This window comes from Herpailurus yagouaroundi, unplaced genomic scaffold, assembly GCF_014898765.1.
Source record: "Herpailurus yagouaroundi ecotype Mexico unplaced genomic scaffold, PumYag 201, whole genome shotgun sequence".
Classification (NCBI taxonomy): Eukaryota; Metazoa; Chordata; class Mammalia; order Carnivora; family Felidae; genus Herpailurus; species Herpailurus yagouaroundi.
Window position 1 is genome coordinate 2,729,102 of NW_024412432.1, and position 17,193 is coordinate 2,746,294.

Consider the following 17,193-nt stretch of genomic DNA (forward strand, 5'->3'; position numbering starts at 1 on the left):
TCAATGGTATTACCATGTAAGAATTGGATCCCAAGTTGCTCAAAGCCACTGACTCACCTTTGCAATCCTAAGGTCTAATGATGCTTTGTCTGTACATGTGAAAAAGAAGTAGCCCTTGTAAATTCGTCAGGGCCCTGGGTTGTAAATGACAGAAAACCAACTCAACCAGCTTGGACCAAACAGAGCCCCGTGGGAAGGTTCGCAGACCCACGAGAAGAGCAGGGGCACACACATGAATGCCATTTCTCGCCCAGATTTCTGCTCCTCTTCCATTCTGAGACCAGGCTCCTCCTGCTAACAGAGACCAAGCCGGATCACTCCCACCCCACACACTCCTCAGCCCCCTCTGCCCCTCATCCCCGACTGGGAGATCCCAGAGAGGAACTCATGCCCATCTTAAGGTTCCAGTACACAGGTGCCTCGGGGGAGAAGTTATGAACATGAGTAGCACGTGGCTGTGGGAGGGAGGCACTGTGAGGTACAGCCACGGCCTGGGAAGGTTCCTGGGGTCTGAGGAGGACAGGCTGACAAGCACCAGTCTCCTCTCAGACCCTGAGTCAGACCTCGGTGAGACCCCCTCCTCTGGCCACCTCTGTGAACACATCGTGCTGGTGGCAATGCCGGTTAGGTGACTGTCTAGATCTGGGCCTCTGGAGGAAGTATTACAGAGCGAGAAGATAGACACTTGGTCTTGAGTCTTGACAACAAGCACCTTCTTTGTCATCTCTTCTTTTAGAAATGAATTTGACCTGAACCAAAAATGTCTGGCGGTTCTATTCTGCTGCCTTCTTCATCGTTTTTTGGGAGGGGGACAGACTTCCTTCAACAACTTGGGGCCTCAGATATGGAAGCCACAGAAGAGGCATTCCTCAGGTGAAGAGCCATCATCTGTATCCTCAAATAACATGAAACTACCCCGGTGCTGGCAGGCACGAGGCTGGATCCAATGGGCTCCTTTTGTTCGTCCGTTCATTCTCCTCACCCCAAGTTCCAGCACCACCATGCACAGCTCAGAAGCAGAGGGGAGACTCGAAGTTGTAAAAGATAAATTTCAAACAGATACAACAGAGGTGACCCTGGACCACATAGGTAAGGTAAGACTCCTTCCCAAACATGTCTCCCCAGATAGCACTGAAGCTGAGGAGGTGCCCCCACCCCCTGCCCTGGGGAAGGGGGCCAGGCTGCAGGGTCCTGGAGGCTGGCAGGCTTTCTGGGCCCGATTTCCTGCGGTGGCCTGGGGCCTGAGCCCCCTACCAGGCAGTGTGCCCTGCTGAGCTCTGGGGCCCATAATCTCTTGATTGCTTGCAGCTCTGCAAGAAGATATCAAAGCCAGGAAGAAATGGTTTGAAGCCAAACAGAGGGGTGAGAGAGCAGGAAAGGCTGATGGGGGGGGGGGGGGAGGGAGTCTGGACGGGATGGGTGGGGAGGGCCTGAGGGTGGGGAGGGTTAGGCCAAGGGAGAAGAGAAATCAGAATTAAATGAAAACAGTGTCTGTAGCTGGGCCCCTTTCAGTAAAGTCCTGCCATGCATGCATTAACCCTCCATCAATGAAAACAAAATCCAGGGACCTGGGGCTGGCCTGCTGGGGCACATAAAGCTTAGGGGATATAATATCTTCCAGGTGGGTGTGCCCAGAAGCACACAAAGGTGCTTGACAGGTCGTTTAAAACTGACTGTCAAGGTCAAAACAACACCACCTGCAGGTACAACTAAAATGTCTTCATCCATCCCCTCCTCTGGGTTCTCTGTTGTTGTTTGTTTTAAACCAAAGCACAGTTTGAGCGGCAGACAAGCCTGACAACTGTTCAAACATATGTACGTGCAACTTATTAGCTTGCAAATGGAGGTATCTGGAGGCTAAAAACAAGGGGTGGGGGGAACAAGTTAGGTGCCATCTCAGAGGGGGTGAGGGGAGGGGGTCTCAGTTGTAAATGGCTGGGCTGGAGGGATGAAGGCCTTTATCCACGGAGCGTGCTCCTGATGCGGTATTTGGAAACGCTGTTTTGCACTGACGGTGCGCTGAGCAGAGACAGTTATTATGAAAGGAAGGGGCCCTTGCCCTTGAGATCTGTTTATTTTGCAATTAACCAGGACTAAGAGAGGCCCCTTCTGAACCTTCTGCTTGCGGGCCTAAAATTTAAACGCCCACTGCTGCCTAGGTGCCCAAGGAGTACAAGAAAATCCCAAGCTTATGACTAACTAGCTCTTACAACAAAAAGAAAATATATGTGTATGTAAATTGCTAAATGAAATTGAATCACCTCCACTCCTGTTCAGCATAAAAACTCAGCATAAAAACCCAACTAAATCAATGAAGGTTAGGGCTCTAAGACACTCTGCAGGCGATTCTAAATCGGCCCCTTCCTTTTTCCTGGGATCCTGGCCTGTCACTGGGTTCAGCTCCTCCAGAACACCCCTTCCTTTCGAGTAACAGACAAGCAGGGAGCCTTACCACGGAGCATCCCTGATACCCTCTTTCGTCAGTCTGACATTCTCACCTGAGAGAAGATGGCAGGGTGTGGAGTCTCAGAGCTTCCCAGGAGAATTTAACCTGTCCAGAGATGCCTGCCAACCCTGCACAGTCCCCAGTGCACACACTGCTCTCTAACACCTGAGCAGAATCACCTGTGTGGACGTGTTAAATTTGCTGATGGCAAGACCCCACTGCAAACCCACCGAATCTGAGTCTCCGTGGTGGGACCCAGGTTCTAGGGATGCCAGGGCTCTAGCCAACCCACTAGATGCAAGGAGAAATAGAAACTCCTTAAAAATTTTCTCATCCTATCTCATTTCCATTTTTGTGTGCATTTTAAAGTGTGCCCAAGTATATTAACGCTGTATGAAATGTATATAACTTATAAACACCTGTAAATTCCTCGTGCGGGTGACAGTTCAAAAAGAGATGTAGAATCAGAAAAGTGTAGGGCCTCCTGCACTAAACTGTGAGCCCATCTTCCTCACTGTGATAAAGCAAGGCTCTCACCAGTGCCTGACACATGGCAGGTCCTCAACTGACACTGACACTGACACAATGAAAGGTGGATTCCACAGCCAGCTGTACAGTGGGCTCCAAGATATTCTGGAATAGAATCCCTTCTCAAAGTTCTGTTTTGAGGAGGTTTTTTTGAGACCATAAGAGGAATGTACACTGTAAAGGAGAATCCCTGGGCACATAAGGAGGGATACTGCACCTTCTGGCCCATCTTCAGTAGGCACATATACACCAGGATATTAAATCAGGATAATAGGATATCAAAGGCTTTCTTAGAAGCCCTCCAGCAAAGACTCCATTTTAACTGTTTAATCCATTCATTTCCTGAATTAATTACGCCACAGTTCCTTTTCCCACATTATTAACATTCCACAAAACTAGTCTTCCTTGGAACTTACTGTAGAAAACCCTAATTTAGACTAAAGGTCTCCTACTTCCTTGCAGCCACAGAATCACCAGCATTCATCATACCTGTCCATTGATATGCATCTACTGAATGAATTCTTGGCTTTGCCCATCCAGGCCTTTCCACCTGCCAGCTTTCAATAGGATGTTCAGAAATTGCACACGTGTGATAAAAGCCAGGAACTGCAGCTGGCTCATTCTCAAAGCAGGTTCTCAGGGTCTCTTCTTGGAGTGGACCAACTCAAATATGAGGATCTGCCAACCACAGTCCCCACAACTCAGCAAGCTGGCCTCTAAGGAATAAAGGCCCAGTGATGGGCCCCCAGGATCACAAGAGCACCCCCTCTTCTTTGCCCATCCCAAATCCTGGCTGAGGAGCCCAAGTATCATTCACACTTTCCTGAAATGGAATTCTAAGTTTTCCATTTTCTGGTGAGAAGGGGAGGTGGTTATTTTCAGCAAGCTAACTGGGAAAGTGAAGGGCAGATCTGGCATTCTGTCTTCCCGGAACAATGTCTAGACTTTCTGAGGAGTCACCTCTATAAATAGCATGGTTAGTTAACTAAGAAATATAACATGCTCTACTCTGAGCTCCACTCGGGTTAAATCAGGGTGAACTTTTGCATTGTACCCGCAAGTCCCACAAAGCAATCAATTTCTTAAAAAGTAATCCATTTTCGAAAGGATCACATCTTTGGCCTTTTAAAGTGAATACTACTTTTTATAAAAGGTAGCTAGCACACTCTTCCAGTTACATTTCAGTGGTGGGGTAAAGTGACAATCACCCACTTTATGCACACAGGCCTCTGTGGCTCAGATGTCAGGGGGTTGCAGGTGCATATTGGCTGTAATACAACAGAGGCAATGTTCCCACCGAGCAGAGCTATTCATGCATTGTGCCTTGCTTGAGGACTGTTTCCAGAGTTGGTGTTTTCCCCCAAAGGAGTCTACTCCATGCCCACATACATATATAATACAGTCCAGAAGCTGGCAGCATTTGCTCACTCTGTGTAGTGGTCTGAGGAGTGAGAACCCACAAGGTTGGGAACATTCCAACTCAGGCAACTTTGCGCACTGAATTCCATTGTTCTTTTTCAGCCAGGGAGTGTATGTTCTATTTAGTAATGACGCTTCTGTGGAGAAATAAGTGGGAGGGAGAAAAAATAAAAGCCTTTTCTTTGCAGTGGAAAATGGAAAGGTAGTGCCGACTGGCCATCTCAGGCTCAAGGGCTGGAAGAGATTAGGGGCCTATGGAGAGAAGAAGATTACAAATGTAGGCAGAGGGATGATTGCTTCAGGAAGGCCTTTCAAAGGCCTGACAACTTCTCTTGAAGGATGGCCCCAGCAGTGTTCTGTGAAGGTAGGACTGTCAGTCTATGTGTGTGGAGAACAGTTCAAAGAAAACAAAACACTTAAGCCTAATCTTTCAGAGGGTGAGGAATCGTGGCGTAATGATGATAAAATGCTACTTCTGGGTCTGACAAGCCGCACAGCTGTTTGATGGCAAGAAGAAGATTCTGGCTAAGCCAAAAGCTGTGAGTTCACTCTGCTGTTGTTCCAACAGAAGAGAGAGAGAGAGAGCCTGGCCCCAACTTACTCATGTGATCCAGGAATCTGCCTGGTTACCCAGACTCTGTGGCTGCCTCAAAATGGGCCCACAGTGAAAGCTGAGCTTCAGGTAGACTCCATGACACTAGGATTCCCAGGGAGAGACCCTGAAGCAAATACATACACCTCAGAGAGGGTTCCAGAAAACACTCACCTAAGTCTGAACCCCAGACTCTGACAGCCATCCCGTGATGAGGCCGTTTTACTTCTCTCTCTGACGTGCTGGCTTTAAGTGACTTGGAGGCATCATAGATCCTCCTGCACCTGCGCCATGAAGAACGGAGCACACATACACCTTCTCACTACCTGCCCCACTCAGTATAAACTCGTATTGTCAAAACTAACCAAATAATCACGGCCAAGGGCTTTCAAGGTCTCAGAAGAATGTGACTGTAGGAATACCAGTTTCTACTTCAAGAAAGAAAAACAGAAGAACTAGAACATGTCAGACCCTTCTCTGTAAGACAGTATGGAAAAGAAGTCAGATAATTTTCTCAAGAAGAAAAATGGAGATCAAAAACGAAATGGAGGAATGAACACAAAGGAAGCCACAAAGGGGACACTTGTGAGCTAAGCCTCCTTGCGTGGGACCTCACCACTCACCCACATGTTGCTTGTTCATCACTATGGCAAGGGCTGGCGTGCCAGTAAACACAGGATTAAAGTCTTTCAGGAAGGATGGTTCGAGCTGCTTTCTATCATTCACACCCACCTACTTGAAAAAACACAGAAGCCTTATGCTGGAAAACACGGGAACGAAATGCCCCTTCAAGACATTTTTAAAACCAATCCACTCAGAAAGAAATTTGAGAATTTGAGAGTTTGGGAAACAAACAGCAACAACAAAGAAACAAAACACACACACAGACCCCCCCCCCCAAATCCTCAGCACATCAGAGAGAGGGGAAGAGCTGGCAGCCTTGGTGAACAGAAAGGTGCCCTCATTTATGGCTCAAATCAGATTCCTGAATGGAAGAATCACTACAGTTGCATCCTGCATTGAAACCATGGGGTCACATCCCCTAAAATGTAAAGGGCTATTTAAAAATATGGCGGTTTCGGTTTGCGGGGAGGGGGTGAAAAAATTCAAGTAGAAGCCAACAAAGAACAAGCAAAGAAAAATTCCCAAAGCTGTGAAACCTTGCTACTTAAGATAATGACAGAAATTTATGACTGCTTCCTTCCCCGGCAAAAAGGAGCACAATTAGAAGGCTGAAAACAACAGGCCCTTTGTACCAGCATGTTATGTTTTGCTTATTCTATTACACACTGGCTGGGAGATAAGAATAAACAGGACAACACCCTGTCTAACCCCAGGAGGAGGGGGCGGAGGGAAAGCTGGTGACGTTCATTCTTGGGCATGTATGTGCACACCATTCATTCCCAAATTGAGGTACTTGAGAAAATTGTGCCTGCAATAGTCAGGAACTAGTATAAGCACCCAGAAGCCTTTTATTGCACAATCACATCTTTTAGGATAAGCCATGTATAATAGGGAGCTTTATAGTTTTTCTCTGCTGTGAAGTGCACTGAAGATATTTAAGTAATTAGTGATTATTTCTCTATGCTCTTTATCGATCCTATTTTTGTTCAGTCTTTGAAAAACTTAAAAATTAGGATGAGTAGGGGCACCTGAGTGGCTCAGTTGGTTAAGTGTCCTACTCTTGGTTTCGGCTTGGGTCATGATCTCATGGGTTCGTGGGATCGAGCCCTGTGTCAGGCTCTGTGCCAAGTGTGGAGCTTGCTTGGGATTTCCTCCCCCTCCCTCTCTCTCTGCCTCTCCCCCTCAAAGTAAGTAAGTAAGTAAGTAAGTAAGTAAATAAATAAATAAATAAATAAATAAATAAATAAAATTAGGATGAGAGCATATAAACACAGCCTCCTTCCCTGGATCCAATGTGTCAAAAAAGCTTGGAAGGAATCAATCAGCCACTGGGAAAGGCCATGTGGTGGCCTGAGACTGTGTTCTCTCTTCTCCACAAGAGGAGAGTTGCCAGTCCTTGCTCCAGGTGTTCTGATACCCCGCGATGGAGAATTCTGCTCAAGGACAGCAAATGCTAAGCCAAGTCAGGTTCTAGCTAGCCAATCACAAGACGGTATGGCCCTGTTGGTCCTCACAAAACGGAGAAAAGATCTGACTTCTCTTGCAGCTCTCTCCCCATAACACCTCACTGCCTGGAACCATCAAACCCCACTCAATCTCTGCCATTTCTTGGTCGCTCTTCCTAGTGCTCCTCATGAGGGTGTGCAGGTGGCTCGGTGACCCAAGCACTGAGGGACCATGGAATCTCCTGGCACCCAAAATGAGTTTATGGAAGGAGCTAAGAGAAGCCATTCTAAAAGCTCACTGCTCTCTTTCTGCCCCTCCGGCCCATTTCAGTGGTTCTCATCTCGGGGCCTTTGGACCTGCACTACCTCAGCCTGGTGGTTGCTTTTCCACCAGACCGTCACAGGCTGGCTCCTTTCTGTTCTTCTGTCTCACAGCAAACATCACTCTTTAAAGAAGTCTTTGCCTCCCCACCCTAACGATCACCCTGTCACTTACTTGGTTTTCATTCTTCATAGCGCACATCTTAGTTTCTTGTTTTTAAGTATACGATTTTCTCCCCTGACCAGCATGTAAGTTCTGCAATGACAGAGATCTCATCCATCTTGTTCACCCCCATAGACTCAGCATCTTAAATCCTACCTGGCACACAGTATGTGCTTAATAGAAATTTACTGAAAGGATGACTAGATAAATAAATAGGCAAACAATGGTCAGACAAACAAGATAATCTGCTATGAAACCAGTGGAAAAACAAGTCAAAGCAGAATTGTCACCTAATGGCAACCACAATGCCACTGTATTTTTTTTTTCAATTTTCCAAGCCGAACCAGGGGTGAAGCTACATGCAAACAGTAGATCTGAGAAGGAGACTCACAGAAAACACAGCTTTTTTTTTTTTCTCCAGTGCTCTAAACACAAAACCGCTCTGAAATGATGGCAGAAGATTCTTGAAATTCAAATAGAGGAGGAAAAAAAAGAATGTATTTGGATGTCAGCAAGGTAGTTCTGCCAACCTAATTATGCCCCGTGACATGTAATTGTGAACCGCTGAAAGACAAATGGCAAAGCAAAGCATTTATTATAAACACACACAGAGGTAAGACTGAGGTGTTAATTTTTAAGCAACTGTCATCAATCTGGTTCCAGGATATTATTCCATTAACATTATTATTATTATAACAAAGAATGTAAGCATGATGATGAGTTCCTTTCATGTATTTCTCAATACCTGGGAAACGAGGCTTACTCGTCAATCTCTAGCTGAGACACCTGAGAAAAACATGAGGACACAATGAAAATGGCAGAACACTAATTATACCCACACAAAGAGAGTGGATCTATACATTGGAGATTCACTTAAAATGCATTCACGTCTTTGGCTAGACACCCTATTACTCAATCCAAGAAAGGTATACTCCTTATATGGCAGATTCAACCTCTATGGAAGGCACAAGCAAAATGAAACAAACAGAAAGTGTACACGCACCAAGTGAGAAAATTAAGGGAATGGGACTAGTCAGTAGTGTCTCAGGGGCAAACCGGTGATTCTTCTCAGAATCAGAAGAGAATGAAAGCATCTCTCCCCGGAACAGTGACTGAGAAAAGGAGGTTGATAAGTAATGGCTCCTATTATATTAAAGGTGACCCAAAAGATGAGGTGCAGTTTTTTCTTTTTAATTTTTGTTTTAATGTTTATTTATTTTTGAGAGAGACGGAGACAGAATGCGGGTGGGTTAGGGTCAGAGAGAGAGGGAGGCACAGAATCCGAAGCAGGCTCCAGGCTCTGGGCTGTCAGCACAGACCCTGACGTGGGGCTTGAACCCACAGGCCATGAGATCATGACCTGAGCTGAAGTTGGATGCTCAACTGACTGAGCCACCCAGGTGCCCCTCTGAGGTGCGGTTTTGATAGATGTTCTAGTTACTGCTGTGTTTGAAAAGCCCGCCAAATTCTAAAACACTGTGTACGTGTCGTTTGCCTTCTTATAAATTGATTTGTCATTATCATATGTTCAAAGTATCATATTATACAAATGTGTTTCTCCCTACTTTACTGAAATATCAGAATCAGGCTCCAAACAGACTCAGAGAGGAGAGTTTTAAGATTTTTCCATACAGGGGCGCCTGGGTGGCGCAGTCGGTTAGGCGTCCGACTTCAGCCAGGTCGCGATCTCGCGGTCCGGGAGTTCGAGCCCCGCGTCAGGCTCTGGGCTGATGGCTCGGAGCCTGGAGCCTGTTTCCGATTCTGTGTCTCCCTCTCTCTCTGCCCCTCCCCTGCTCATGCTCTGTCTCTCTCTGTCCCAAAAATAAATTTAAAAAAACGTTGAAAAAAAAATTTAAAAAAAAAATATGAAAAAAGATTTTTCCATACAAACTACGATATGTAATATTTGAAATACAGTAGAATCTTTATGGATATCATCCAAAATTTTTGAAAACTCTTGAAAATGGTTACCAACAATTTACCCATTTTAGTTCATGTGGGAATGTTTAATGCCATTCACCAAAAAAGAATACTACAATGGTAAAAAATGGTATTCATTATGATTAAGACCTAATCACTCGAGAAGTCCAGAGGTATGGAATTTATGATCTTGCTTACATGTTTATAAATGTGGACTCGGCAAAGAACCATTTAATCTACCAAGAAATCCTTTGATCTCTAGTGCATTGCAATTAACAGGACAATGGCAAGTTTCAGTGCAGAGGTCTTTTTGGATGGCTCCTACTACACTTGGGATTTCTCTGTTCCTGTTTAGGGTACAGGGCTGACCTACAAGACTGTCATTTTTTGTTCCAGCTTTGCTTTTACAGAGCCCCAAGCAAAGCCCTGACCATAAATAAGGCAGCAGGGCCCCGGGAGCCAGCTGAGTCATAAACCCCACTCACTCGCATGTGGCTCAAGGTGTTGGGATCCCGCGAGAGTCAAGCCAAGCAAGTGGAATCAATTTAGGCCACAGTTAGGAAAAACAGAGTGCTCCCCCAACCCCTGGCTGGCAGTGGAAGATACACAATCCCCCCTCCACAGCTCAAATATGGGGAACCGTAACTAAGCCCAGGAAAACATCTAGACCAGGGCAGACTACTTCCACAGTCTAAAAGGGAAGAAAAAAATGGGGGGAAAATGACATTTGACAACCAACCACAAAATTTTAAATGTACGGGTCTCCTGTTTTTAAAGCATAAAAACGGTCTTGTTGCTGCTGAGTTATAACCAACACATTTTCTGACATTTGTGCCCAGTACCATTTGGCCTTAGGGTTCTTAGGCTTATTACTTTCAAAATACAGAGCAAAGCATGTTTAAGTCACTTTAAATATCTCAAAGAGCAGCAAACCCACTGCCTACCTGCTTGGGCACGCAAACTTGAAAAGAGAGGCTTTCCAGAATGGCCTGCAGGTCAACAAATTCTGGTTTTGGCAGACTGCTGTCAGGAAGGAGCTACAGAAAATGAGGTCCTCTGTACGAAAAATACTCTGCCTTTGGTTCCCTCACGTCAGAACTTGGAACTGTTAGCAAACATGCCCTGAAAAGCTACAGCTCTCATAAAGTGCTAAAAACTCCCAAATAAATAGAGCCCCTCAAAACTAGGTACAAATGAGAAACATTTAATGAACAACCCTTTCTTCGCCAATAATTCTGCTTAAATTAAGTCCAGCAGACTCTTCAAAAGGACCAAAGAATCCCCCTTGTTAAGACAAATTCTATATATAGACATCCAAAACAATATTGATGCACATAACCAAATATATATAATTATCCTAGTTTCTACGTTCTCATTATCTTCATAAATACAGGATAAAAATCAGCCAAAATGACTTTCTCAGACCTCCTCAAGGATTAAGACTAGCCAGCCAGCTTTAAAAAGTATACGTATGTAGTAAAGATCAAAAGCAAATGTTCTGGTCAGTTCTTTTCTACTCATGGGTCTTACTAAGAATGTATGCAGTTTTCAGGGAAAACACCACAAATGACAGCTGTTCAAAAGCATGGAAATTAATTGGCAGCAGGAATTTCCTTGACTAATAGGGAAAAACTTAAAGTCACATGTTTTGATGAGCTTATTTTTCCTATCTTCAGTCAAGCATATTCACTGTTAATGATTAAGATTTTCACATAGAAATATAACCAAGTGAAATCCTGAGTATGTAACAAGTAAAATGCTGAGTGGAACACAGGTACCTATTATTGAAGGAACAATAGCATTAACGAATGGGTTTTAGGTGTCAATAATATATAGGGAAAGGTTCACCTTGCAGGCCTGGATTATCCACGAGAACTAAAGTGAGAAAACAGTAGGAATAATGCATTTATTACATTAAAAAATATTAGCAAGACAAGTGACCCCCCCCACTGCCCCACCCCCCAGTAAGCCATCTGCTTTGAGCTGTTTTTCCAGCAGTGGTGATGGATTTACACTGATCCATCCACAGTCTCTCTGACACAGGGGCTCTCAAGTCGTTGCCCTTATGACCAATGGCGAGAATGGATGAGACAGCTGGTCAGGATTAGGCGAGCAGCCTGTGGCCCAGGAACTAAGTCGTGTTCCTCTGCCCAGAGTTGTGACCTTGGGCCCATTAGCATTATGCTCTCACCACAAGCTAACCAGTCACTCATCAGCCACGATCCAACATACATCACTCTGGGGGCACAATGTGTTTTCAATCCAAGCAACAATGTGAGCTTGTTATTTTCAGAGCAGCTGATTGAGCCCACAACACCCAAAGGCTCCCGCATGGTGGAGGCTACACCCAAACTGTCCCTCGAGGCAGCAATGAGATGTCCAAGCATGAGCAACTGTGGCCCTTCCATCCTAATGGAGCCCTGACAGAGCCCAGGGAAAGCAAGAAATAATCAAAGGATGTCCAAAGCATGTTATCCAAGTGCCACAATAGAACAACGTACCTGGCCATCCCCAGACTCGGAAAATTGCCAGGGACGATGAGTATGTCCAGCCTGGAGAACGGGTGTGTTCCCAGGACACGGTGCGCTGCTGAGAGGCAAGGAGGGACCAGTTGCAGAAGGGTCTCTTGACAGGCACCCTTGAGGCACAGTGGGGCAAAGACCCGATGAGGAATAATTTCCTGGGTGGTGGCAGAAGGATTCTGGAAGCGGCAGGGGTATTCCATGTGACCACAAATGCCAACATACCTGGGAACAACACGAAATAAATAGATGCACTTTATGGTAAATCAGGTTTATTCTTGCCATGGAGGTGGGGAACTCTCACAGACATGCACAACTTCTAAGAGACGGCAGTTCAGATGGGCTCACGATCAAGACAGTTCAATGGAATTCTTGGCTTGTCTGTTTCTCTGCAGCAGTGAAAAACTATAGGTCAAAATACTTATTGATGTGCTGAATTGACCGAGTAGCTTCAATCTAAACTAAGTGAAAGTAGATTTTCCTACTTATTTTAGAGTAAACAAGGAACACCTCCCAAGCCTCAAAACAACAAAACAACCCCCTCCTGAAAATAAAAAGCAAAATTTCTGCCCCTCACAAATGTGCTTTTCAAGTATCACCATGGAAAAAAAAATCTCCAAATCAGAAACAGTTCATAACTTAGAAAGGCAAGGATGGTGCAAAGCCAAATTAAAGATCCCATTCTAGAATTGCCTAGAATAAAAAATGAACCAAATGACAGGACAGGTTTCGACTTTCCAAAAGAACCCAGTCCATTTTACTAAAAAAGTAATCCAGATGCTCATGTTAAAAGCCATCAGAAGTTGTGCTCTTATGGAATACAGAGACACTTTTTTATTTTCCCCAATCCACTTTTGATACAAATTGAACAGAATCAACCTTTTAAGGAAACAGATCAGAGCTCAGCCTGTACCATCTGATCGCTGCCAGTTATTCTGTCAAAGGTGGAGCTGAAAAAGAATTCCTAGAACTTGACTCACAGGCCTCGAGAGAACTCATCTACCCAAAGAAACCCACATCAAAGGGAACTCTATTTTTTTGCCTGTTAGCACGTCCTTTATTCAAACACAATGGAAAACCCCTCTAATTTTAATTTACAAATTATAATTTTACCTATGGGTGCTTGTTGGATTCACAGTGAATAATGAAAAACCTTAAAATGCTGGCATGTCCCAATAGGGGCAGGCCACAACAATAATTCCTCTCCAAGTTTCTGAAGTGGCTTTCATTTATCCAAGGCCAGCACTGCCCAAGGAGATCCACACAGCTATGGAGATGAGCCTTGCCCTCCCACAGCCTGGTGCATAGAACACAGCTTCCAGCACCAGTGACATTTCACCGCTGTTGAGGGTAAGAAAAATGGGTGGAGACCCGTAAACACTTCTGCCAGGATAAGGCAACAGGGAGAATATAATTATTGACATTGAATGCTAGCCAAAGCCCCTGGGTTGATAACCTTGCTTTATGGAGAAAGTGACTAAAGGTGCCTGTTGGTAAACATTTACCTGAAAAGGCTTCAAATGTCCACCTAATGACAAGTACTGTGCTGGTGTATACATTCAAAGGTCTCATTAAGTAAAGAAGTCTATTTATTAAGGGGTGCCTGGGTGGCTCAGTTGGTTGAGTGTCTGACTATTGATTTCAGTTCAAATCATGATCCCAGGGTAGTAGGATCAAGTCCCACACCGGGCTCCACGCTGAGCATGGAGCCTGCTTAAGATTCTTTCTCTTTCTCCAACCCCTTCCCCTGCTCACGTGCTCTCTGTCTCTCTAAATAAATAAATGAATAAAATAAAAAAGAAAGCCATTTATTGAGTTAACCACCTAAGATATTTACATAGGGATATAACGGGCTATAATAATTAAAGCTTGCACTTCTTGAAAAACTTTCAGAGCACATTAAATAATGGAGAAACTGGAGGTGCGGAGGCATCTTCAGTACAAAGGTGGGGCATAAGTTTAAATTCTATGTGTCAAAGCACAGTTTCGCAACAAGGCATTCCACTGGCCTATCTAGACACATACCACGGGGCCAGACTATTTCCTGCAGCCAAGAAAGATCAGAAAATAATTTGAGGTATCAAAAAAAGTCAACTTGTTGAAGAGAAAAGGTGAGTTAAATTCTCTCTGGACATGAGCGTCACTAGCCAGGGGGAATGAAGGTTATTCCAGTTGTGTGTATTAGCACCATTTTTTAATAATCAAAGCCTGGGAGAAAATGCAGGACTTTAAGGTAATCAACCTATAGATAAATGAGACTATTAAGGCTCTCCCAATAAAAATGTACGTGGCATCAGGGAAGGCCACACATAAGTTCCAACGTCGGGATCAGGAAAGCTGGGCTTCAGTGGCTGTTCTCACACGGGCTAACTGTGATGTGAGGCAAGCAACTCAGTGCCCAGGGCCCCTTTCTCATTTCTCATTTCTAATGTGGTCTCATGAAAATGGCTGCAGGGGGAGGGGAGGAACTGACCGGAAAGGAGGTGAGGGAACTACTGGATGCTGGAACGTCCTCTATTAGTTTGGGGTGTAAACAATTGGCAAAAATTCAGCCTTAAAATCTGTGCACTTTGTTTTATGTTAATTATACTTTCGTTAAAAACAAACAAAAAAAATGGCTTCCAAGGTTTCTTCTGGTACTGTGATTCTCTGACAACTCTCCACATGAGGCCCTCGCCCCTCTTCATATTGTACGTTTATGAAGTCATGAATAGTCCTCTATGAAAGCAGTATGAACTCAAAGATGCTTCTTCTCACACTCACCTTCGACCGTTCATTTCTATAGCTGTGCCTGCTCCAACCCACTCTTAGTATCATCAGCAAGTCAAGCATTTGTAAATAGCTATTCCCTGTGCCCAGGCTCATAATCAGGGTAAACATTTTAATAGTTAAAGATTAATAATAATGTTTGATTGTTATTTATAAATAATCCATACTGATGAGAATTAAGAATAGTAAACAATAACTCCTACCACAACTGCTATTGAACATTCACTGTGTGCCAAGAACTGCTCTGAACACTTCATGTGCATTATCCCAATTAATCCACACAGCATTCCTGAGGAATAAGAACTGTTCTTTTCATCACATCGTGAGTCATCACAAGCTCCTCCCTCCCGACCTTCCTTCCCCACATACTCTGTTAATCTTCTTGAGTAAATTTGGATCCTAGATTTTTCTAGAAGCTGAGCTCAGCTGCTCTGTGGTTCTCTGGTTTCCTGCTCCTCCTTGTCAATATTGCCCATTAATATTGCCAAGAGTGGGAAGAACTGGTGAAATAAATGTTAGGTTGGTAAATGATGGGAACCAGACCACTGGTTCCCTCTCCTGCGATTCCTGGGCTGAAATCATTTCACATGAGGTCTTTCCAAGGAAGAAGAGTGACCAGGTTTTATTCAGAATCACAAGATTGGACGCTGCCTACAGAGGTTCTCCTCTGGTCCTCCTCTTGTTTCCAGAATGAGATGTATGGAAACTAGCTGACAAAGACATTTCCCTGTCATAGGCTCAAAAGGAATCACCAAAATTTCCCTTAGGGATGCAGGTCCTTTTTTGACAGTTCAGCTCAATCATTTAGTAATGATTTCCTGCACTCTTGCTCTACTCGAGGCACCCCAAAGGTGTGCCACGTATACACATAGGAATAAATTTCTGACCCTACCTTTGAAGAGTTTACAGTTTTAATGGAAGAAAAAATTTAAAATTCTGGTACATACAATGACACTCTAAGATGTTTGGACAATTTATTAACATATTTTAGCAAGCAGAGTAGATGCTTGCATACCGTAAAAATCACAAGTGTTCAAAATGCCACCACCAGCCACCAGTGAGCTGTTGGCAATGATGACAATACATACGCAGTGATGCAGTCGTATCTGAAAGCTGGATGCATTTCCTAGGGGAATTCTCATATAATGCAAAGCAAAATTCAGGATGTACAATAAAAGCCAGAAAGCTGAAATATACCAGGGAGCTAGAGCTGGAGAAATCAAACCAAGCCAGGAAGATTTGGAAAGGCTTCTCTACAGCAAAGCGTGTACTGGAAACTGGCATTTCCCCCTATGATTTATATATCATTCGTTCTTTCCTAGCCTTCCAAAGACACAGAAATAGGGCCTCACCCTGCAAGGTTCACAAGGCAACTTTCCACAGACTCCACAACTCTAAAGAAAACTGCTTCCCTCCCGCCCCCCGCCCAAGCTTTCCCTTCTTTAGGATGAGCAACCTCAATGCCTTTTCTTTGTGGTGCCTATTTTCCACGCTTTTAATCATTTTTCCTGAGTTCCTCTGGACTTTATCCAAGTTTCCGTGTCATGCTTAAACTGTATGGGCCCAAAGCGAAGACAATGCTTTAACAAAGGCCTCCAGAGGTTAAACATAATAAAAAGATTCCTCTGTGGCCAGAGGAGGTTATATTGCAGCCGAAGAAAATTAATAAAACTTTCAATGGTTTACCTAAGTGCCTTCTAATTAACGTATTTATGAAAATGCTCACCCAGAGTGGGCTGGAGCACGTGTGGAATTGAGCTGGAAGAGGGAATGTTCTTCCTATAATTTAGCCCACATGAACAGTGATCAAAAGTTCAGTGACCAATACTTTGGCCAAATTTCTGGGACCCAGATGAACACTTTAGGTAAATGAAAGCCTGTAGTATATAAGGCCCCTATAAAAGTTACATTTACGTGCATTGAACTGGTGGTCTTGGGAAGGTTTGAAGTAGAAGAGGGGGGTGGGGAAAGCAAGGGGACCAGATGTGAACATAACCAAAAACACTGTTGCAGTTGGCACTTCAGAGTACCTTTGTTGGCAAACGTAGCATGGAGCCAGAGATTTAATGGATAAAAACACAAAGCTACCCTCTGATGACTAAAGACAGCACACATGAAGCACGCAGCCAGGGAAGGATTAAGCAAATGCAAGCTATTATTTTATCAGCAGTACATTTTTGATAGACAAGCACAGTGATAAATGAAGGGAAAACTTAGTCATAGCATGTCAGACATGGAAGGGAGTGTGGGAAGGACTCCGTTCCTCAGGCCTCTCCACACAAGGACATGCTCCCCTGAGTGGCACCTCTGACCTCTCTCCAGCTGCTCTGACTGGCTTGGCCACTCTGGGCTGCCTCTTTTCCTATCTGCTTGTCCACAGACGGGGTACTTTTTGGCCAAGTGGCAGGCTGCGTGTATCTGTGTTGTGGAGGCCGGAAGCAGTC

The 17,193-nt window shown here is 44.5% G+C and overlaps 1 protein-coding gene across 6 annotated transcripts in view; it reads right to left on the bottom strand.

Moving 5' to 3' along the window:
- AOPEP (aminopeptidase O (putative)) overlaps positions 1–17,193 on the bottom strand; it is a 245,583-nt gene that overhangs the window by 155,905 nt on the left and 72,485 nt on the right. For all 6 annotated transcript variants that reach the window (XM_040450243.1, XM_040450241.1, XM_040450246.1 and 3 more), the window contains exon 5: positions 11,960–12,205. In XM_040450243.1, coding sequence (XP_040306177.1) covers positions 11,960–12,205 — 246 coding nt within the window. The remainder of the gene's footprint in view (positions 1–11,959; positions 12,206–17,193) is intronic.